Source organism: Halichoerus grypus, chromosome 15, assembly GCF_964656455.1.
Source record: "Halichoerus grypus chromosome 15, mHalGry1.hap1.1, whole genome shotgun sequence".
NCBI classification, from domain to species: domain Eukaryota; kingdom Metazoa; phylum Chordata; class Mammalia; order Carnivora; family Phocidae; genus Halichoerus; species Halichoerus grypus.
The window spans coordinates 48,136,718-48,154,234 of NC_135726.1; the positions used below are offsets into that span (position 1 = coordinate 48,136,718).

The 17,517-nt window shown below is 52.5% G+C and overlaps 1 protein-coding gene across 9 annotated transcripts in view; it reads right to left on the bottom strand.

Annotated features, from left to right (window-relative positions):
* Nucleotides 1-17,479, bottom strand: part of C15H19orf47 (chromosome 15 C19orf47 homolog) — a 34,785-nt gene extending 17,306 nt beyond the window's left edge. For 3 of the 9 annotated variants that reach the window (XR_013444386.1, XM_036095067.2, XM_036095069.2), the window contains exons 1-8: nt 17,354-17,410; nt 13,100-13,151; nt 9,721-9,808; nt 9,481-9,595; nt 7,975-8,056; nt 3,892-4,029; nt 2,245-2,397; nt 638-708 (exon numbers count right to left, since the gene is read on the bottom strand). Coding sequence is in view for 8 of the 9 variants with exons in the window: in XM_036095067.2 (XP_035950960.1) it covers nt 638-708; nt 2,245-2,397; nt 3,892-4,029; nt 7,975-8,056; nt 9,481-9,595; nt 9,721-9,808; nt 13,100-13,118 (666 nt within the window). In the remaining variant the exon portion in view is untranslated. Of the gene's footprint in view, nt 1-637; nt 709-2,244; nt 2,398-3,891; nt 4,030-7,974; nt 8,057-9,480; nt 9,596-9,720; nt 9,809-13,099; nt 13,152-15,242; nt 15,396-15,897; nt 16,005-17,353; nt 17,421-17,457 lie in introns of those variants that run through there. The other 6 variants (XM_036095068.2, XM_036095066.2, XM_036095070.2 and 3 more) reach the window with 5 other exon arrangements.
* Between the last annotated feature and the right edge of the window lie 38 nt (nt 17,480-17,517).

Genomic DNA, 17,517 nt, shown 5'->3' on the forward strand with positions numbered 1-17,517 from the left:
TAATCCTCACAACCACCCGACGAGATGGGTCCTAGACAGATAAGGAAACTGAGGTACAAGGAGCTTAAGTGACATGGCCAAGGCCATGTGGCCAGGGAGTGGCAAAGCTGGATTCACACCGGGCAGGGCTCAGGCCGTGTGCTCCTAAGCACACACCGTCCCTGGGCCCTGCAGGCCAAGGCAAGGCGGGCGGCGCTCATCCTGACCACGGTGAGCAGCGTCTGATGGGGAGCAGGTGGCCTGTCCTGTGGGTGGGCACACACTGCCGCTGGGGGGAGGGGCAGGAGATGGGGGGAGGTGGCAGAGCAGGGAAGACAGATGGAGCCGTCACTGGAGCCTGCCTGGAATGGGGGCACTGGGGCATCCCTGAGACAGGGCCTGGGAAAGGAGTCCCTTTAGGGGAAGATGCTGAGGCCAGTCTGGGACAAGGAGGTGGGAGCGGCCCGAGGGCAGCAGGCAGGAGTTGGCCAGACCCCAGGCGCTGTAAATCAGGAGAGAGGTCGAGGTGCAAAGAAGGGAACTGAGGCTGTTAAGGCGGGTGAGGCGGCGCAGGGAGTATGAGGGGCTGGATGTGGGACCGACACCCGCAAGGAAGACAAATTAGAGAACTCAGGCAGTTTCCCCATTCCCAACTCACTTTATTCCCCGTCGTCGTGTCTGCCTTGGTCTCGGCGCCGAGGCGGTCAAACACAGACGTCCTCTGGAGACCTGGGAGGGAAGTGAGCCCTCAGCCAGCACCTGCTGAGCAGCGCAGAGCCCAGGCCTGGCCGAGCACCACGCATCATGCAGACAAGGGAGGGGAGACACGGCTAGTCCAGGCCCAGGCAGCTCTGGTCCAGGCAGGCAGACTCTGTGTCTACACCCTGGCTAACACTGACCCACACGTCTCTGGCTAGTGCCAAATGTGGGAAGGATCCACTGAAACTGACCCTTGGGCTCCTCGAGACTGTACAAGTTCAAGAAATGTGTGTGTGCGCGAAGCGTTCTTAATCCCTACTTGTTCCCTTCATTCTTTTTGGGGTCATGGGGCTCTGAGAGCCTGCCGACTAGTGATGAGCCCTCTCCCTAAATCCCAACCCAAACAGCCATTGATAGAATGTTTACTAAGTTATGATATATAAATACGATGCAAATATAAAATGACCATTAAAAAGAGTGAAAGCATGGGGCGCCTAAGAGGCTCAATCGGTGAAGCGTCTGCCTTCGGCTCAGGTCATGATCTCGGGGTCCTGGAATCTAGTCCAGCGTTGGGCTCCCTGCTCAGCGGGAGGCCTGCTTCTCCCTCTGCCCCTCCCCTGCCTGTTCTCTCTCACTTTCTCTCTAATAAATAAAATCTTTAAAATAAATAAATAATAAAAAATAAAAAGAGTGAAAGCAGATCCACAATCCAGGTGAAAAGATCTCAATACAAAAGTTCTAGAATGGGGTGCCCGAATGGCTCAGTCAGTTAAGCATCTGCCTTTGGCTCAGGTCATGATCCCAGGGTCCTTGGATCAAGCCCCGCATCGGGCTCCCTGCTCATTGGGGAGTCTGCTTCTCCCTCTCCCTGCACCCCCACCCCCTGCTCATGCTCTCCCTCTCTCCCCCTCCAAAAAAATCTTAAAAAAAAAAAAAAAGTTCTAGAACAATACCTACAGGACGGTGCTATTTGTGATTTTAAAAAAACACTCATATGGGCCTATGTACAATGCATGCTTGCAAGCTCACAGATGCTGGTCTGGGTAGGTTAACGATGGCGTGGGATATGGGAGTGACGGGACAGAGTCCGTTGGTACTGTATATTCTTCTGCACCATATGAATGTTTTTCCATGAGGACACGTACAATATTCTAAAAGAACACTGTGGGGAAGACCCTCTCTGTACCCCAGCTAGGGACTGAACCTCAACCAGGCTCCTCTGGCTCATAATGATGGTTCCCGTGCTTTGGGCACCCACCCTCAGCCAGGCATGGTCCCCACGTCACAGGCAAGCAGTCACGGAGTCCGAGTCCCCGCCGCTTGGGGAAGAGGCGCCAGACGAGGCACTAAGGAACCCTGCTACACTAACTGCAGGACGACAGGGCGGAGGCGATGACATGTCCTCCTCCTCTACGGCCACCATTGCTGTCCCCTTGGTCCAAGGCCCCCTGGATCTCGCTAGAGCCTGCTTCTCGGCCAGTGCCTGCAGGCATGACCAACCCCGCACCATGCAACCAAAGGGAAATGCAGCCTCTACGCCCAAGGGCGCCCCTGCCGGGCCGATACCTTTGGCCGCCTGTTGCTGCTCCAGGATCTTGCGGGTCCGGGGGGTGGTGCCTTTGGGCATGTTGATAATGTACTTCCCCTCCATCTCAGCCGTGACCCGGCGCCGCTTGGTGGGGACAGCCAGGCTCTCCTCCTCCCGGCGGGCCAAGGCTGCTGGGGAGGAGGGGGGGGAGTGAGCATCTTCTGGGATGAAATGTTCTCCTGAGCTGGGGGCTGGACGCCCAGCGAAGGGCACAAATGTGCCCTTTACTTCCATGTGTTTGAACGACTAGAATCCCTTATCTTCCCAACCACCACTGACTCCAAATCACCAAGAAATTCAGAGGTCTAGGCGCAACAGGGTTGTTGATGGCGCTCAGAATCCCCACTCGGTGGTGGGCCTCACAAGGCTCCCTGTGGCTCCGTCCCTGCCCCCCGTATGCTGACCTCCCAGCCCAGCCAGAGTCCCCTCAGAAAGGGGGAAAGGTTCAAGAGCTCCAGCTAGGTGGTGGTTTCACGGGTTTAACAGTTTTTTTAAATTAATCAAACTGTATACTTACAATGTGTACATCGTACATAAGTAAATTATACCTCACTTAGATTAAAAAAAAAAAAGAATCCCCTCAACACATCTGAGCCAGGTCACTCCCAGGCTCACCGTCCTTTTAAAACTTCAGAAATGAATTTTAACTTTCTTGCTCATGACACACAAATCAAAAAGGCCAAAGACAGGAAGGAGGCGCTTCTAAACACACAGGGCAGAAAGGGAGCACGGGCGGTGGAGGTGGACAGGGCCCCCCTCCCTGGGCCTCGGTTTCTGCTTGTGCCAAGATCTTTGCTGTGGGGGTGAGGCCAATAAAGGCAGGACCGTGGGGCAGGCAGCAGGAGGCGGGCTTGGAAGCGCAAAGGCCAGAGTCCTATTCCCAGCTTTCAAGCTGAGACCTGGAAGAAAAACAAAGGCCAAGCACAGAAGTCTTTGGAGGAAGAGTGTGCTGGGAGAAAGGAACATCAGGGCAAAGGCCCACGACGGGAAGGAGCCTGGAAGGGACCCAGGGGAGGGAGCCAGGGGAAGAGATGCAGGAGACGGATGCACATTATATGGAGCCTATAAGGACATGTGGGAAGATGACTTTACTACCAGGACAATGGGACGCTCTGGAGAGTCCTAGCCCAGGGTGAGAGGATCAGGTCGAAGGTCTGGAAGGATCCTCCTGGCTGCTGAGAGGAAACGGTAGCTTCCTGACCTCTGACCCCTGCCTCAAGCATAGGGCCTGGCACCAGTATGGGCCCTGGTGAGCATCTGGGAAAAGAGACTGAGCCACCTACAGTCCACAGCACTGTACTGAACACTTAAGACTTTATGCAGAGAGTAATGTCAATGTTAAGTGTTTCTTTCCACAATAAAAAATAGATAAAAAATCTAAAATGATTGAACCGCAATGCACCTGTACTGTTAGGTACACCGTCTCAAGGGCTTCCCGCTGTCCCCAGTCTACAGCCTGGGTAAGCAAGGTCCACAGAGGTGCAGGGGCTTGACCAAGCCTGAACACTTTGGACTCACTGTGGTCTTCAAAGCACCCTGCTACATTGGGAACATGACCTCTGAATACCATCTGCCAACCCACCCTCACCCCCAGCTCCTCCCGCCATCCACCCAAGTCCCCTCACCGGCAGCCTTGGCACTCTTCGCTGCTATCTTGTTGGACACGGTGACCGAGATCTTGGAGGTGCTGGTGTCCGGCCGCCTGGGGGGAGTGCCGGGTGGGGAGTCGCGGTTCAGGCTGTTGGCGATCATTCGAGAGGCGGCTGCGGGGAGGAAAGGGGAGAGTCGTCGTGCCAGGGGCCTGGGGATGGGGGCCAGGACGGAGAAGGAAAGCCTTGGGACTGAATGGGGAAGGGGCAGCTGGAGTCATGCTGTGTCTACACGGCCATGATGGGGGTGCCTGGGGGTGGGCCAGTCTAACCAGTAGCTAGCCCACCCCTCGCTGCGTGGGGGCCTTTCCTGTGGCCCTAGATCAGCCTGGTTCCCATCACACCTCACCCAAGCTCCTCTCCCGGCTCCGCTCCAGCCAAGCTGGTCTGGGGGATCTTCCCTACCCAGCACCTCTTCATAGCACATGCTGTTCCCTCGACCTGGCATGCAGTTCCCCGAGCACCAACCAGCTTGCCCTGGCTCTTCACTCAGGTCTCCTCTCCGATGGCACCTCCTCAGAGAAAGCTTCCCGCACCACTCCATCAACCTCCACCGGCCTGACCCTATGCTAGGCTTGCTTTTGTCTCACAACCCTAGTTACTGCTTGACACTAAATGACGGATTTATCTACTGGTGGGCTCTCTGGTGAGTATGCAGGCCCCACCAGGAGACAATGCCTGTTTATTTCTGTATCCCCAGTGGCTGCAACAGTTTCTGGAGCTTCACAGGTCCTCCATAAACATCCACTGGAAAAAATGAACACTCTCACGGAAAATCCCAACACCCCTACCAGAACAGGATCTACTGCAAGCCAATTTTACAGGTGAGGAAGCGGGGACTCCGGGAGGGGTCCCTCCGCCAGGCCCCTGAGCAATGGTGAGTCCGGCTCCAGGGGGGCCATGGAAAGACATGCAGTGACGTCCCTCTGGGGATGAGGGCCGGGAGTGAGGGCCGTCTCTGGCAGCTCCAGTCTTCTGCAGAGCAGAAGGAAGGATCCCAGGGCACCAGGGGGGAGCTACAGCATGCAGACGGGAGGGCCAGCCCCAGTGTGGGAAGGACATGGGTCTCGTCTTGGGCACAGTGTAGCTGGTTTTAGGGCCCGGGTTTCAAAAGCTCTTGGGGAAGAGCTTCATGCTGCCCCGGCTCGCTCCACAGTCCCGGGGATCCCCCACCCCCATTGGCTTTTAGATTTTGGTATTCCATCTTACCCACCCCCCAAAAGCCTTCCCTTTTTCTGCTATGTGCTCTCTCTCAAAACCTGCTGAAGTCCCCCATACTGACCCTTGATGTGCTATTACAATTATATGTTGCTTGGTTGGTTTTTGAAATTATAAGTATAGCATACAGAAAAAATACATCAAACCCACACAGACCACTTAACAGAAAGTCAACTCCCACATACCCACCACCCAGGTCAAGAATTGGAGCCTTCCTCACGTGATGTGATGAGCACTGGGTATTATATGAAACTGATAAATTATTGAACACTACATCTGAAACTGATGATGTACTAGAAATTGGCTAATTAAATTTAAATTAAACAAAAAGATGAAGAATTGGAGCCTTCCAAAGTCCGGGGATTGGCCCTTCCCAATCAAACCTCCTCCTTCCCCCTACCAGGAAAAAATGGTCGGTTTTCAGCCCTGCTCACTCCCCTGGTAATGACCGGTATATACCCTTTCACAATTTTCCCAAGACTTTTCTTCAGACAGCTCTGAAGCCGGATAGGGATGGCTTTCCGGCGAGCTGTGCAGACTCTCCTGGGATGACTGGGATGGTCTGCTATAGAAGGTAAGCAGTTGAGAGGCCCTGCCTCTTGCAGTGTACCCAGAGGGAAACGTCTTGCTTGAAAGGGATAAGGGCTATGATGTTTCATCACGACAGGTAAGCACCATTTAGGTGGAAGAGAACAACTCTGTCTTTGCCCTCATGAATTTAAGCTGTAGTCAGACGTCAGACACACACAGATACAGACACGCATATTCAAAAGCGTATGTTATGAAGTGTATACAAGTGAGTGTACCAAAAATGCTGTTCTGGAACATTCTTCCCTACTCCCTTTCCCTCTTTGCCTGTTTCCCCTATTCCTCCCAATTGCCTATTTTCTCCACGAGTATTTTTGTTAGTTTTACGTCTTTAAATTTGTTTTAAACAAAGACCTTCAGAAGGGTATAAAAAAATACACTCTATCTGACTTCAGTTATATACACTTGACAGACTAGCAAAAAAGACTAACAAAAATAGACATCCTGTGCTGTGAGAAATCAGGGTAATGGGTGCCCTGGAGAGGGTGGCAGTGATGCTGGTCGGGTTTCTGTTCCTGGACTTGGATGCTGCTGGCCACACGGCTGTTGGCCTGTGCAAAGTGAGTCAGCTGTACTTTCACGATCGCACCCTCTCCCACATGTAAGTTCAGGCAGACTGTCGCAGGAAAGAACTCCCAATTTGTTCAGCCTCCCTTTGTCCATGCCTTCGGGTGGCACTGCCCACACCAACGCTGGGCTCAGGCACGTGACGGGCTTTGGCCAATGGGACAAGAGCAAGGGTTACACAAGCGGAAGCTTAAGAGGTGCTTTGCACAGTGGGGCCTGCCCTCTCATGCTGCTCTGGGGAACCCTACGATCGGCACCGTGTGGACAAGCCCGGGCTCGCCCACTGGAAAACAAGCGACATGTGGCCCAGTCACCTCTGTTGGCCCAGATGACATCAAGCCAACCACCAGACGTGTGAGTGAGGCCATGCTAGATCACCCAGCCTCAACCGAGCTGCTAGGTGACCACTGAGATCAGCTGAGCTGGCCCAGAACAGAATGGACCGGCCAGGTCATAAAATCATGAGAAATAAAAGTCAGCGCCTTAAACCCATTTGGAGCTTGTTATGCAGCAAAGGCTAATATGCATATTAGATTTTTAAAGTTTCTTTTTCTTGGGATGCCTGGGTGGCTCAGCTGGTTAAGCGTCTGCCTTCAGCTCAGGTCATGATCCCAGGGTCCTGCCTGCTTCTCCCTCTGCTTCCTCGCTCGCTCACTCTCTCTCTCTCCCCCTCTCCCTCTGACAAATACATAAATAAATCTTATTTTATTTATTTATATGACAGAGAGAGACACAGCAAGAAAGGGAACACAAGCAGGGGGAGGAGAGGGAGAAGCAGGCTTCCCGCCGAGCAGGGAGCCCGATGCGGGGCTCGATCCCAGGATCCCGGGATCATGACCTGAGCCGAAGGCAGAGGCCCAACGACTGAGCCACCCAGGCGCCCCAGGTTTATTTTTCTTAAAAAAGGTATCACACTGCTGAAAAAAAACAAAGGTATAAATACAGTCTCTTCTCACCATTCACAGATTCCCTATTTGCAAATTTGCCTCTTCGCTAACATTGATTTGTAACCCCAAAACCAATACTTGTGCTTTTGTGGTCATCCACAGCCAGGCACTGAACGGTGAAAGACCTGAGTCACCTGACATGCACTCGCCCCCTGAAGTCAAACGAGGTGACGCTCTGCCTTCTTGTGTCAACTCTCACACAAGTAAACAAGTAGGCTTCTCACGGTCTATTTCGTGCCATGTTTTTACATTTTTGTGCTTTTTCTTAGTGATTTTGCTGTTTAAAATGGCCCCCAAGCATAGTGACAAGGTGCTTTCTAGTACTCCCAAGTGACGTGCCTTACGGAGAAAACATAAGTGTTAGATTAGCTTCGTCCAGACACGTGTTACAGTGCTGCTGGTGCCGAGCTCGATGTTAACGCGTCGACAACATATAACAAATGAAAGCTCTTTAAACAGAAACACACATAAAGTTGCGTCTGCACTGATCAGTTGACAAAGATGTAATCAGAGGCTCGCAGGAACCTAACCTTGTATTTCCTCCGCGAGCAGCGACTCGGGACTCGCTAATTCAGTGTTCGCTTTGTAGAACTTTATAGAACAGAACTGCCACCAATGAAAATCGGCCGCTGAGAGAACCTCAGATGGCTTTGTTTCACCCCTGCAGACTCCAGGTGTGTGCCCCTGACAATTAAACTCCATGAATAAAGGGAAGGGACCCCCGGTGGGTGGGACTCACCGCTGGAGGCGCCGCGGCGGATCTCGCCTGGGATGGGGCTGGGGTTGCAGGGCACTGACTCAGTGGCAGCCTTGCACATGTCCTGTAAAAAACAACAATAACAACAACAACAAAAAACAGGTGTCTGGGTTACCAGAGGGACAAGGGCACGAGGTCCGGGAACAGAAATCTGAGCAACACTGGAGGGATCAGAGCCCGAGCTGCTAGAGAAGAGATTTCAGAACATTTCACCCCCAACCATGAGAAAGCAGCAGACAGACCCAAACTGAGAAACGTTCTGCAAAACACCTGACCGGTACTCTTCAAAACTGTCAAGGTCATCAAGCACCGGGCAAGACTATGGAGCTGTCACAAATTAACAGAGACCAAGGAGACGTAAGGAGACTTAAGTGAATTGCAAGGTGGTATTCGCGGAAGAGAAAGAAGACATCGGTGAAAGAACTGAGAAAGTCCAAGCAGTCTGTGGTGTAGTTAGTGGGAGCGTGCTACCGTTCGTCTCTTAGTTTTGACAAACGCGCCATGGCTGCGTGCAGTGCTAGCGTGAGGGGAAGCTCAGTGAGGGAGATAAGACACTTTCTGTACTGTTGTTGGAATTTTTCTGTAAACCTAAAGTTGTTCCCGAATTTAAAAGTTTAAAGGGGAAAAAAAAAGCTTTGCTCGGTGACCTGCTCTGTGGTAACTCAGGGAATGCCCCCGACTTGAGATAGCGCTCACTGTGGGGTCCTGGCTGGACGATGGCCAGGTGAAGGCCCGTCCCTGGGTGGGGGAAGCAGCCAGTGTTCGGTAAAGTGAGAGTCTGAGAGCACAGCTCTGAGGCAAGCTTCCTTCTCAGTCGAGTGCAGTGAGCAATAAATGAGTTAAAATGCGTAAAGGATGGAGACAGGTCCTGGCAGGCTATGGTAAAGCCTTGGTAAGTGTCTGCTATCAAGATTCAACAAGCTCTTCATTCCAGGTCTGGCGCTCAGTGCCACACACACTATCTGGTGGGTGGCCACAGTCCCCTATACAGGAGTGGAGTGTGAAAAGCCTGTTTCAGAGAGACTCAGGGAGGTAAAGATCACTTGTCTAAGGTCACTGTAAGTGGAGGGGCCAAGAATGGAATAACCATGTTGTTGGCCAAGTCACTGACCGAGTCCCACGGCGGGGCTCCTGTCCTGGGGACAGAGAAGAGTCCTGCTAATGATGATTATCATGAGGAAGATGAGAACTAGTAATGATAATAGAGAGCCTTTACTGAGGCCCCACTATTTGCACTGTACTGGGGCTTTATTTAACTCAATACTTACAACCACCTTGCAAGATACGTCTGCCTAGCTGCATTCTACCAATGGAGAAAGAAAGGCTCAGAGAGGTTAGGCAACACGCCCAATGTCACACAGCAAATAGTACAACCAGCCTTGGAACTCAGGTCTGCCCGCTTTTGCTTCCAAGCCTCCTGCTGGCTCTGCTACCGTCCCTCCACCGCACCCTAAACCCAGGGACCAAGGGGTTGGGCTGTGCACCCACCTGGCGGTGCACCACCTTGGCATGCTTGAGGATGGCAATGATGTCGCCCACCACAGTCACGCCCAGCTCATTCATGATCTCTTTGTTGAGATCCAGCAGCATGCTCTTCTGGATCCTGCAGGGGAGGGTCACCAGTGAGGCCACCAGTGGGTCAGGACGGATGGGCCGGCCAGCTCCCTTCTCCCCCGACCTCTCCCCTCCTCTCTCCAAGTTCCCGCTCTGTCCCCTCAGCCCCCTTACCTATTATCCACAAACATCACGGCGTAATTGACAGCAGGCCCCGGAGGAATGCCGGCTTCCTTAAAGAACTGGATCCACTCGGAAGTGGCTAGGGGATGGACAGGGCTCATTATTCCCATTATTCTCTCCAGAGAAGAGTAGCCGCAAAACCACGGCTCCCACAAATTAAATGCTCACCGCATGCCAGGCCCTGGCCGAGCGCTTCACGCGGACAGTGGAACTCAGCCTGCCCACACCCCTGTGAGGAGCTCGGCAGCATTAGGACTCCCTCACTCTGCCAACCAGGAGACTGAGGCCACGAAGGAGGCCTGAGGAGACTGAGAACAACACGAAGCCCATGTGCTTCTGTACGGCCCTTCTGCCCACAGCTCTGCCCTGGCTGCGAGCCACCATGATCATCCCCACGCTTGGCCAGTGCCCGAGTTCAGGGAGCTGGGACTTTGGGTTCTCCACCCTGGTCCCCAATGGCAGGCCCAGCTCCCGAGGGTGACAGGATCCACAGGTGACCGGAAAGAAGGGACACAGCTGGCCTGTGAGCGTCAGCAAGCCCTCTCCTCACCACAGAAGCAGCAAGCAGAGGCTTTGGTGCTTGGGTTCAAATTCTGACTCTGCCACCTCCTGGCTAAGGGCCTATGGGAAGTTAAAGCTTGGGGGTCTCCATTTCCTCCTCTGTAAATTTAGGGATAATACACTCAGTGAGGATTTACCGAGGACTTGGCACAGGCCAGGTCCCGTTCTAAGCACCGGGGATTCCAGGACACAAGACAACGTCCCTGCCCTCATTGAGCTCACATTCCAGTGATAACGCCCACATCCTTACATCCTTGGATCGCTGTGCAGACTCGGTGAGAGTCTCCATATAGGACTTTAAGTGACACCTGGCCCAGGGGACAATCTCATCTCATAGCAGCTGCTGCTATGCTATTCTTATTCTGCCACCACTACCACTGCCAAGGCCAAGAGCAGGGACACACCCACCCATGAAGCCTTATTTTTTTTCTAAACTTCTCTGTTTAGCCTCTTGGGTATGACCTTCAAACTGACCCTGGTCTGGCCAACGGGTGTTAGATAAGATCACTAATTCTAAGAACTTTCTTTTCACATTTTAACATCTCTGAAACTGAGAGCCACCTGGCAATCAATGGTGTGCCGTGGTTTCACGGGGGAAACTTTTTTCTTTAATAGCACCTACACCCAACAATCAAAACAAGAAATTTGCTACTGCTATGCCCATTTTGCTTACAAGACCACTGAGGCTCAGAGTGGGGAAAGAGACTCTGGTCTAGGTGACTTCAGGGCTCGGGCACAGGCCCAGGGGCCACCCCTCTGCCCACCTGGCCACAGGCCTATCTCCCCAAGATTTGAGGGGAGGTGAGGAGCTTGTGCCCTCAGGACTTCTGCCACCAGCCCAGAGGACAGGGGGTCTTTTTCTGCCTTACACTATCCACCTGCCCAGGCATGGGGCCCTGGGTTCTATTAGCCAAAAGCAGGCAACCTTGTCCATTAAAAAAAAAACACATAATGGGGGCGCCTGGGTGGCTCAGTCGTTAAGCATCTGCCTTCGGCTCAGGTCGTGATCCCAGGGTCCTGGGATCGAGCCCCGCATCGGGCTCTCTGCTCTGCGGGAAGCCTGCTTCTCCCTCTCCCACTCCCCCTGCTTGTGTTCCCTCTCTCACTGTGTCTCTCTCTGTCAAATAAATAAATAAAATCTTTAAAAAAAAAAAAAAAAAAAAAACACATAATGATCCCATTTATACGAAATGTCCAGAATAGGTAAATATCTATAGAGATCTACAGAGACAGAAAGCAGATTAGTGGTTGCCAGGGGCTGGCAGGGAAAAGAGAGTGACTATTGGGGCGCCTGGGTGGCTCAGTCGTTAAGCGTCTGCCTTCGGCTTAGGTCATGATCCCAGGGGCCTGGGATCGAGCCCCGCATCGGGCTCCCTGCTCCGCGGGCAGCCTGCTTCTCCCTCTCCCACTCTCCCTGCTTGTGTTCCCTCTCTGGCTGTCTTTCTCTCTGTCAAATAAATAAAACCTTTTAAAAAAAAATTTTAAAAAAAAGAAAAGAGCGTGACTATTAGTTAATGGGTATGGGGGCTTTCGGGGGAGTGATGAAAAGGTTTTGAAACTGATTGACTGATGGTTGCAGAACTCTGAACACAGAATATAAAAACCACTGAACTGTACACTTTTTAAATAGGGGAATCGTATAAAATGTGAACCGTATCTCAGTTACGTTGTTATTAAGGAGGGAAAAGGGGCCACATCGTTTGGGGGTGGCTAGCAGCCTGAAGCAAAGTCGAGGAACTGCAAACGTCCCCACATCGGGTTCTTGCCATCATTTCACTAAAGAGAAAAATATGTTGCCAAGTAAATGGTCAGGAGCACCCCTGTTCCAGAAAGAGTAAGAGGGGACACACAACGTGCGTCGTGGACTCAGTGAGGTACGGCTTGCCGTACACAGCAGGAGACGCGCACTGGAATATTCACAGCAGCTGGTCTGTTAACAGCCCCAGCCCAGAAGCAATGCAGGATCTGCGGCCAGAAGCAGAGAAACCAAGGGTGGTCACTCACGCAGGAAATACTACACAGCCGCTCAAAGGAAAGAACTGCAGCTACACGCAGCCAGAGAGGACTGCCGGCCGTTAGGCGGAGCAAAAGAAGCCACACCCAGAGCAAGAGATAGACCATTCCCAACATCCCAGAAGCCCCCCCCCCCCCCGCCCGCACCACATTCCCTATGTAGTGACGTCTCTCTGTTTCTCGAGGGCACCCAGTACCTTCCAACAGCATGGATTGGTTTTGCCTGTTTCTGTGCTTTATAGAAATGGAATCATTAAGGATGTAGTCCAGCGTTTGCTTTCTAATTGCTCTCATGACCACACAAAGATGTCCTATGTACTTCTCTATACGCACAAATCTCAAAAGACGTACAAGCTACCCGCTAACCTCTGTGCTTTGGCAATCCCACCGTGCAGAGCCTAAAGAGAATATAGTGATGAGGCTTATGAGAATCCTAACGGCTAAAATTTGTTGGGAACCCTGCCCAAGGTCTGACATGCGATAACCTCCTTAACCCTTACAGCATCCCAGGACGTGGGGACTGCTAGTTTCTCCGTTTTACAGGTGAGAAAACCGAGGCTCTGCTGGGCTCCACATCACCAAGTTCTTTAAGGCTAGACTATGCCGTCGGGAGGCCAAGATACAGAGTGGCTAGGCCCTGGGCAGGCCCTGGGCAGGCGGCCGCCCCGCCTCCGAGGTCCTCAGGCAACAGCTGTTCTTGCCAGTGACCTGGCCCTCCCTCCCCCACCTCGTCCAAGGTCATACTCAGAAAGGGCAGTGGGGAGGGGGAGCCCCGGGAAGAAGGCCACAGACTCACCCATAGTCACTGAGACCATTGTTTCTCCGGCCCTGGTGCTGCTCCCGGGAGCCTGGAAGAGAGAACAAGGGTAGAGGGCCCATGAGTCGCTGCCGGGCTGTGAGTGTTTGTCCCTCCTTCGCCGCCTGTCGGGCCTGCCTGCCGGCCAGAGAAGACTGCCCAGGCTGGGGGCTCACAGCCCAGGAATAGCCTGAACACCTGGCAGGAAGTCAGCCTGGGACAGAGCTGCCACAACTCTCATGGTTGCCTGGGACAAGGCCCAGGGACAGCAAATGTCCACAGCTCCATCCCCACACACCTCAGAAGTTTCTGGCTGGGGTAAGAGAGGGAGAGAAAAAAAAAAAACACACCTCCCACACCCCCCACTGCGCCCCCTCCCCCCCCCCCCCCCCCCCCCCGCTCAAGACTTTAACCATAAATACCCATTAGTCATCCATTCACAAATTATTTACCAACAGCCTATGACATGCGAGGCACTATTCTAGGAGCTAAAGATCCTGAGGTGAACAAAAACACAGAGCGTGGCATCTAGGTGGGGACAGGGGAAGGGGGACGAGAGAGTAAACAAGCAAAACGGATCACAATACAGTGAGTCAGAAAGCCCTCGGTGTCACGCAGAACACAGGGAGGGCCTGGCAAGGGAGGGAGGGGTTGTGATTCGAAATGCGGCGAACAGGGGAGACCCCTCTAAAGCGACAGAGACCCGAAGGAGGTGGAGGAGTGAGCCCTGTGGTTTTACAGAGGAAGAGTATTCCAGGAGAAGGTATAGCAAGTCCAGTGTCCAGAGCCAGGAGCCCATCTGGCATGGGTGCGAGACGGCACGGAGCCGGGGTGACTGCGGGAAGTGGAGGCAAGGGGACAGGGGGAGGCAAGTGGGTGGAGCTGAGGGCAGAGAGGTGGGCCACCACATCAGGAGAGCCTCGGACAAGAAATGGAAAACCAACGTCCGCTTAGGTAAGACGAGCAGGTGCCAGAAAGCTGTTAAGGACATATTAGCACCACAGGGACTTTCCCCTGAACATTACTGGGCGCCTAGGTGGCGCAGTCGGTTCTGTCTTCGGCTCAGGTCACGGTCCCAGGGTCCTGGGATCAAGCCCCGAGTTGGGCTCCCTGCTCAGCGGGGAGCCTGCTTCTCCCTCTCCCTCTGCTGCAGCTCCCCCTGCTTATGCTCTCTGTCAAATAAATAAATAAAATCTTAAAAAAAAAAAAAAAAAAGGAAACTAAAGGCAAAAACTTCCTTGCCTGATAATTCACTGCGATCTGCCTCCAGGACCACTTGTCCCACTCAGCCCTCCTATCCTTCTCTGGCCCTACCCTCTGCTCCAAGCCCTCTGCCCTCTTCCTTCACTATACTCCCTTCTACCCACACCGGCCCAATTTTTTTTTTTTTTTTTAAGATTTTATTTATTTGAGAGAGAGCATGAGAGTGGGGGGAGGGGCAGAGGGACAAGCAGACTCCCCACTGAGCAAGGAGCCCCAGGACCCTGAGATCATGACCTGAGCCAAAAGCAGACGCTTAACCAACAGAGCCACCCAGGCGCCCCCTGGCCCCCAATTCTGATCCTTCTCCCTTACCCTTCCTCTGCTTGCTCCACAGGGTGCAGAAGACCCTTTCTGCTCACCATCACACTAAATGCCCCTCCCTGCCCCCATTCTGTTGGTACAACAGAGACGGTATGAGAGTAAGGACTCTGGAACCAGACCACGGGGTTCAAATCTGGCTCTAACACTTCCTAGCTGCGTGGTCTCAGCAAGTTACTTCACCAGTCAGGCCTGGTGTCCCCATCTGGAAATAAGGACAGTACAGATGTTACTTCTCTTGGAGCACGGCTAGAACACCAGATGAGCTTCTACGCTCAGAGTACCTGAGGCAGCGCCCATGCACCCTAAGAGTCTGGAAGCATTGGCTATTCTTACCTCCCAGGCCTCCTGTCTTAGCCTTTCCTCCGACTAGGGTTTTGCCTGCCTCCCGGTTTTCCCACAGAAGCTCACATGTGCCTGAAATGCTTTCTTATCCTGTCCTCCTGGCAAGCTCTCCTTCACTCTGTTTGGCTGTCACCCACTTTGTGAAGCTTTCCCAAAGTCCCCAGAGACTCTCCCCCAGAGACTCTCCCCTCTGCCTCCAACTGGGGTTCATCCTGACCTTCTCTGATGCTGCTGTTGCATCTCTTATTGATGAACAGGACCACAGACATCACTCTGCCCCCATACTTGACTCCTAAGTTTGCCTTCTGGATTTTGCCACTGGACAAAGCCAACACCACCAGCATCTCTCCAAGAGCAGGGCATGGTGAGGCTTCAATATATCAGACAGAAAGACAACACATCACATACCAAGCACTGATTATGCGCCAGGACCGGAGCCAGGCATCATGCCGACACCTCACAACCTCCTCATGAGGGAGGACTATTATTAGCCCCATTTTAATCGATGAAAAAAAACCGACTCATCGAGGTACAGTCATTTGTCAAATGCCACATCTACCAAGTGACTTCACTGGGATTCGAAAACAAGTTCTCCCTGATCCACTGCCCATTCGGTAACTCTTGTCCAAAGTTTACGTGCCAGGCACTGAGTATACACAGCTCGGTGTCTCCTCACAACCACCTGGGGAAAAAAAGTTAAAATGATCCCCATGTTACAAATGAGAGCGGCAGGTCCAAGGTCACACAGCAAGGAACTATAGGGCCAGGATTTGAACCCAAGTGAGCCCAATGCCTATGACTAACACTGGCTGAGGGATTACTACAAGCCAGGCGCTGTGGTCAGTCTTTGCGAGGTGTCAGTTAATGCTTACCAGAAGCCTTTGGGAACTGGTATCCTCTCCCTACAGCTGCAGAAGTCCCCCTGCTGGACTCAATTGCCTCTCTTCTCCATTAAAAGCCCATCTCCAGCGCTAACTTTCTAAACAGTGAAAATTGGAACATTAATAATGATAGCAAATGACGGTTCCTAAAACTCAAGTAATTACCATGTATCAGACTCCCTTGCTAAGCCCTTGAAAGGCTTGGATCTACATCCTGACTTTACCACTTCCAAACCCCGCCCCTGGGGGCCAGGGGTTAACCTTAACCTTTCTGGATCTCACTTCCCTCAAACAGAAAACAAGAATGATAGGGGTATCTATTCTTAAAATGGTTAGAGGGATGAAGTGAGTTCATAAACACCAAGTCCTTAAAACAATGCTGGGCAGGTGATAAGTGCTATGTACATATGCATTAAATAAATCAAACTTCGGTGAGGTAGAGAAAGGGTAGGACAGTCACTGACCTAATGTCAGCCACGTGCAAAGTGTGAGCAAAGAACAGAGTATAACTTGACAGTGCCCGTGGGACCGTGATATTCCCTTTTCAAATCTCTTTCAGCTTCTGTCTACAATTTAAATAGACTATTCGGCTTCTGTTGTATTTCAGGTTACGTTTTCCTTCTTTTCGCGGCCAGCAATGCTAGTATTCCATAAGTACGCCAATACGAAATTTCCTTCTCAAATTAATTGACTGGAGGAAAAATGCATCAGTGGTTTTAAAAAGAAAAATCTACATCTATGAGATCTGGCAAAATTGGTCAAATAGGAAGTGGCAGGATGTCGATTTGCCCAATTCCAGATTCCGAGTTTTTCCTATTGCTGTCTCTGAGCTTCCTCCTACCCTCTACTTCCCTGCAAGTCCCAGCTACAGCAATAACTCTCAGAATCATTATTATCATAGTCCCAATACACTGAGCTCCTACTCAATACTGTGCGAAGCCCTTGTGCTAAGGGATTTACACGCACATTTCATCAGCATCCTCATAACGACCCTATGGTATAGCACTACTAACCCTCGTTGTATAGATTAGGAAAATGAGGTCCAGAGAGGTTCAGGCATAGGCCTACTGCCAAAAGCTGGGCTGGGACTTGAACCGAAATCGGCGGGCCTCCAATTGCACGCTCCCACACCCAGATCTTCCATGCCAAGCGCAAACATTATCATCGGTACAGTACTAACAATAACAGTAGAGTAACGAAGTGTGCAGTGTGCTAGGCGCTGAACTAGGGTCTCCGACATGCACGAGCAGACCTCTCACTCTAAGCCATAAGGAGGATGCTACAGTCAGATTCTGGCCCCCATTCTACAGAGGAGGAAACTGAGGTTCAGAGAAAGAAGTCGCTTGTCCGGGCCGCAGAGCGACGCCGAGACTGATTCCAGAACCAGGACGCCATCCATCCCCTCCGCATCCTGCCCGGTCCCACCACCCCGTGGCCCGCGCCTCACCTGACCCTCCGCGCCCGCGCCCACACGCGCTGCCCGCCCTCCCTCCCGGCAGTGCCAACTGTCAGACCCTCCTCCCTCGGCCCGGCTGCCCTCCCCGGAAGTACCGCCTTCGCCACCGGAAGCCGGGTCCACCAGCCCGCGGCCGCTCTGGCCCGCCGGACCGC